Raw genomic sequence first — 5,370 nt, 5'->3', positions numbered from 1 at the left:
CTAGCCATTGGCAACCAATAATCGAAACCTCCTTGGTATTTCTTCTTATCCTTTGCGTCGAACATATACCGGTCCCTTCTAATGTGCACCAAGAAAGCAAACCACAACTCCATCCTAACCGACGAAAAACAGAGGCGCAATCAGCACACTAATTGGGCAAACCTACTCGAATCGACTGTTCAAATGCACAACTAAGCTCAATCTAAATAGGAGGCGTGACTTACCCCTCGGGAACCCAGTCGTGGACGCGGCGGATCTCCGGCCCGATGCCTGCCTCGCCAAATACTCCGGGGTCGCCGCTGCTCGCCATTTTGCCCTAGGGTTATTCCTCCTAGTTCAAACAGCTCCAGCAGCCCCCCACCTTTGAGCGCTCCGGTCGGGCGCACGGAAGGAGGCCGCGCCACGGGTCGAGCAGGTGGCGGGCGCCCCACCCGTGGCGTCGCAGGTAGCCGTGGAGCGTCGGCGCAGGACGGTAGCGGCGGAGCAGGCCGTGCAGCTGGTGGCGGGGCAGGTGCTGGCCGCGGCGGCAGCGGCGCAGGACAGCCGGCCGGCGGATGGGCAGAGTGGGCGTCAACGCGGACACCACTGGGGATTTGGGGATTTTGTTGCGTGGGCCCATATGTCAGCTCCGGACCCACGTCCACGCGGTCCCACGTGTAAGCTCCGGACCCACAACCACTAACGCCTGCGGACGGAATGGACTCAAATCTGGCCGTTTGGCCTCGTCATAGTAGCTGTGCATGGACTAGGGGCAAAATCGAGCACAATTCGTATCTGAGGGCAAAACTGAGCACATGAACACCACTGAGGGCAAAAGGATAATTAACCCTTTAATATAAGGGAAATGCCTATACTAACCCAGGGAAATTAACGGTGGGATTTTGTTATACCGCTCTCCTCACCCCTAGCAATATAGAGTACCGTAAAAATGGTCATTATTCTATTCACCCTCGACTCTCAATACTGGCTAATGACATTCTGGCTCGTATCCTTCATTCTTCTTGACACTTGTGAAGTTATGCTATATTTGGTTGATGTTTTTCTGAAACAAAATTAATTTCCTCCACTTGACAGAGTTTGGGTACAAAATTCATAAAATAGAAGACACAGGAATATATTTTGTTTCTCGAACCCGGAAGAGATTCACATAATTGCCTCTTAATTATGTTATAAGCGACACACACAATCCACGATATACCATAGAGATACATTAAGATCAGCGTACTCCAGCACCCTGCACACTTCAACCACACTATTACCGATCGATCTGTAGATACTACGACATAAAATAAAAGGCGCCTAAAATATTTTCACTTTGGACAAAAGGAGCAGCTCCTTCTCCAATCTCCAGCGGGCACTGGACATGCAACCATCCACCACTGCTTCGGTCCACCTGCTACTAGAGCTGAGAAACAATTAATGAGGCAAAGGTCAAGATCAGCACGTCACATTGCGTTCTGAAATCAGCAAGAACACGAACAGGGTGGGGCAATCTCTACGTTAGTTACCTCGGATCGAGACTCCCGCGCATCTCGTATCCCCTCCAGGGTCGAGAGAAGGTACTTCATGCCGAAACCGAGGCTGGGGTTCAATCGCAAGCAGCAAGCTTAGCTAGAATTTTTTTAAACCAAGCAAAATCACACGGAAAGAGAAACAGAGACGGGGACATACGGCTCGTCGTCGTCGCAGTCGAGGTTGAAGTGGCGCTCGCGGCCCCCGTGCTCGTCAACGTAGTGCGCTGAGATCTTGATCTTCTCCCCCGGCGGTGAGTCCACGGCCGGGTACTGGACGGTCAGGGTCACTATCTTCCCGGCTTTCTTCCCTCGGGACTGATGAGCAGCCAAAAGGCCGGTGAGGAGCAGGAAGGAGAAGACGGAGAGGAGGGTCAGGTGGTAGCGCCGAGCCATGGTAGACTTCTTCCCTCTTCTCATTTGGCAGCCTAGCTAGGGACTGAGGGGTGAGCGAGCTTGCACGGAAGAACCCACTGATATATATATATATATGGAGAGGTAAGAGCAGGGCTGAGTGCTGCTGTTGCCAGTATGGGTTTAGTGGCTAAATCACCATTGATGAACTTCATATTGAAAGTACCGGCATGAACGCAAAAGGCCCATCACGGTTGTATGCCCTCTCACGCGGTGCGCGCCGTGCATCTGTTACAAATACATGAGCAGCAGCAGTACATCATATGCTTTGGAGACGTTGCGGTCAAAAAAGCAGAGCCAAGCAGGGTGAGCTCGGTGCAGAGCACTGCGCGTGACTTTGTATGGCCAGCCACGCATTGTGCGCCATTCAACCGTCAAACAAATACCAGCGGTGTGAGTGTGCGTGTGCTCGCAAGAATGGCTGAAATAATGAAGACAATAACAGCACAATTATGTTAGATTTGAATTACAATGCTTCAGTATAGGTGTGAGATGTTTGAAGTTCTATATTTGTCCAGAGTCACTGAGATTCAAACGCAAATTTTCAAACTTCAAACACGAAAGTAGGCAACATATCCATTTCACTTTCCTTCTCAATCTATCTTGATCGGATGTTTTCAAAAATCCTGTCATCCAATCGATGTACGCGTCGATCAAACGGTTCTTGACGTGTACATCCAAGCTCAACTCATTTTTTAACAGAACAGAAGCAGACATTTATAAACTACTATTGCAAGAAATTATGCGTGCATCAGAGCTAAATAATTAATACAATATCACCTTTGCTTTTACTTACTCTGCATGTTACCTTTGTCATAAGAAAATATTTGTAAACTTTCACCAACTTTATAGAAAAATTTATTAACATCTGCAATACCAGTACAGTAGCATTAAATTCATCATTGCTTGACCTAAAGAATTAATATGGAGCAAAAATAGAAACAAAGGTACAGTAGTACATACCTTCCATTCACCAACAGATAGGGCAAAAATAGCCCTCGCCCTAAAAATGGTGGCCAACGACAACCCACCACCTCAAAATGGTGACCACTGCAACACTTCCCAATCATATTAGTGCCCAGTGAACGAACACTTTGCCAGCGAAGTCAAGGTATGTGGAATTGCTTATATAATGCTACCAAAGTATTGGGTGGGTACATTGCATATCCACGCGAAAACAAAGCCAGACAGGACCTGGAGCATTCGGGCCTGATGTTCACGAAGACATCACTCAAAGATCCATGACGCTTTGCGGTTTCGCTAAAATCAGCTCTCCGAAAGTGGGCCATCTTCAACGATAAACCAAGATTAGGAGGTTAAACGCTCGCCTGGCAGGTTTCTCCTTCCCCCTCCGGCTTCCAAGCCCTGGCCATCATGTCATTCAGCTGCCTCACAAAAGAGCAAGCAGTCCAAGACGGTGTACAAGATTTCACTTGAATTCGGACACTGTCAAGCTTTTGACAAGCTTAGGATACTGACGCTACCACTTACCGGGGTCCAAGCGTGTATTGCAAGACGGTAATGCGGCCAACCAGGCCCACATCGAGACCCAGCATGACGTAACTTGGCCTAGTTCCCTTACCCTGCCGATAGTCCTCCTCTAGAAGACTCCACCAACTTGGTATGCAAGATGAAGATCACGGCGCCCTCCCTAATCGGTTGTAACCGACTAGGACTCCTGTAAATCCTAGGCCTCGCCCCACCCCCTCCCTTTATAAGGCGTGGCCAAGGCTAACTCATAGCATCCAATTTGTAGTTTTGATCAAGGGTTTTTTCTCGGCCGGTATTTTCGAAAACCGGTCGAAAATCAGAGCCTCTGCTACCCACCAAAAAAGTTGAATACCGGACGAAAATTTTGATATTTTTTAATTTAAACATCTAAGTTATGTCAAATAGTGCTTGTATGCCAATTCCAAGAGAAGTTATCTCTTGGATTGTTGGTAATGCGCTTGTTGCAGATTCAGGGGGTCGTTGGATCGAATCTTATTTTTGCCAACTGATATTTAATAAGTGTTTTGCCGTTTAAAAAATATATACGGAAGAGAGGGATGGGTGGTTCTAACCAACGAGCTTACAAATGACGGAAAGACGCACTAACCACTTGGACAGGAACAACAATCTGTAATGGTCGGCTTAAAACAGTTTATATTTATAGCAAAAAATTATCAAATTCAAAATTCAGATGAAAAAACTGGGCGTAAAAATTAAAAAAAATTCTAGATTTCTGGAAACATGTTTTTTTGGTACCTACCAAAAAATCAGAATCGAGAAAAGAGAAACTTGGTTTGAATACACCTTTGATATACCATTATAACCTCCTCAAACGAGGTATTTATATACCAACAATAATCAATCAAGCAGGACTAGGGTATTAGCTTCACCATGAGGGCTCAAATCTGGGTAAAAGCTTTATGTGGCTCTCCGTCTATACTTTTTGCTATGCACGACACCCTCTCAGGACTACTGCTAACTGATTTTTAATAAGTGTTTTGCTACGAAAGAGAGGGGGATGGGTGGTTTGAACCAACGAGCTTACAAATGACGGAAAGACGCACTAACCACTAGGAAAGGAACAACAATCTGTAATGGTAGGCTTAAATCAATTTTTATTTATAGCAAAAATATCAAATTCAAAATTCATATGGAAAATTCGGGCAAAAAAATTCCAAAAATTCCTAGCTTTTCCGGCAACCGGTTTTTTTGGCACCTACCACAAAAAATTGGAATTGAGAAAAAACCTTGGTTTGGATACACCTATATATACCATTATAACCTCCTCAAACGAGGCATTTATATAGTAACAATCAATCAAACGGGGCTAGGGGTATTAGCTCCACCGTGAGGGCCCAAACCTGGGTAAAAGCTTTATGTGGCTTTCCGGTTGACAGTACTTCACAACACTCTTTGTTGATCCAGGCATGGTGCGCACAATATCGTCAACTCGGTTATGATTGTCCTCATCGATTATACCTTCCACACCGAGAATTTTCCTTTTTGAGGGCATTACTACGTGTTAGCTTTTATTTCCCATGTGGTCAATGTAGAAGACTTGACGGACAAATCAAGCAAATTAATATGAATGGATCATTCTTGTGGGCAACTTGTTGATATTTACATTAGTATGACCATTTTCTTTACAATTGACTCGGTTTTGCTAACACACTGGCATCGGAACAATGCAATTCTAGAGTCCACATACCGAAAAAGGCTTTCGCCGCTCTTTATAGATAAAGCAAACCGCAACAGAGCACCCAAACATGGACTAGTTCACAACACACACACCCAAGTCTAGAGACAAGAACTACAATATGTTATGTTGAGGGCACAACTCAACAAGCCCAAAGAAAAGAAAAAAAAAGGCCGGGGGAGGCCGGAGAACGCGCCCGGCCCCTAATCCGGCTGGGGGGGGGGGGGGGGTGGAGGAAGAGGCGGCGGCGACAAACGG

General features: G+C 46.1%; 1 protein-coding gene across 1 annotated transcript; it reads right to left on the bottom strand.

The window, feature by feature from the left end:
* Window positions 1–1,142: 1,142 nt before the first annotated feature.
* LOC109773550 (uncharacterized) lies at window positions 1,143–2,056 on the bottom strand. The gene is made up of 3 exons (XM_020332240.4): window positions 1,672–2,056; window positions 1,509–1,581; window positions 1,143–1,405 (listed from the first exon to the last, which is right to left on the bottom strand). The coding sequence occupies exons 1-3, from the start codon at window positions 1,929–1,931 to the stop codon at window positions 1,400–1,402; spliced, it is 339 nt and encodes a 112-aa protein (XP_020187829.1). The 5' UTR covers window positions 1,932–2,056; the 3' UTR covers window positions 1,143–1,399.
* Window positions 2,057–5,370: the final 3,314 nt, after the last annotated feature.

Source organism: Aegilops tauschii, chromosome 1, assembly GCF_002575655.3.
Source record: "Aegilops tauschii subsp. strangulata cultivar AL8/78 chromosome 1, Aet v6.0, whole genome shotgun sequence".
Classification (NCBI taxonomy): domain Eukaryota; kingdom Viridiplantae; phylum Streptophyta; class Magnoliopsida; order Poales; family Poaceae; genus Aegilops; species Aegilops tauschii.
Note: the sequence above shows the minus strand (reverse complement) of the source record. Positions and strands in the feature narration are given on the sequence as shown.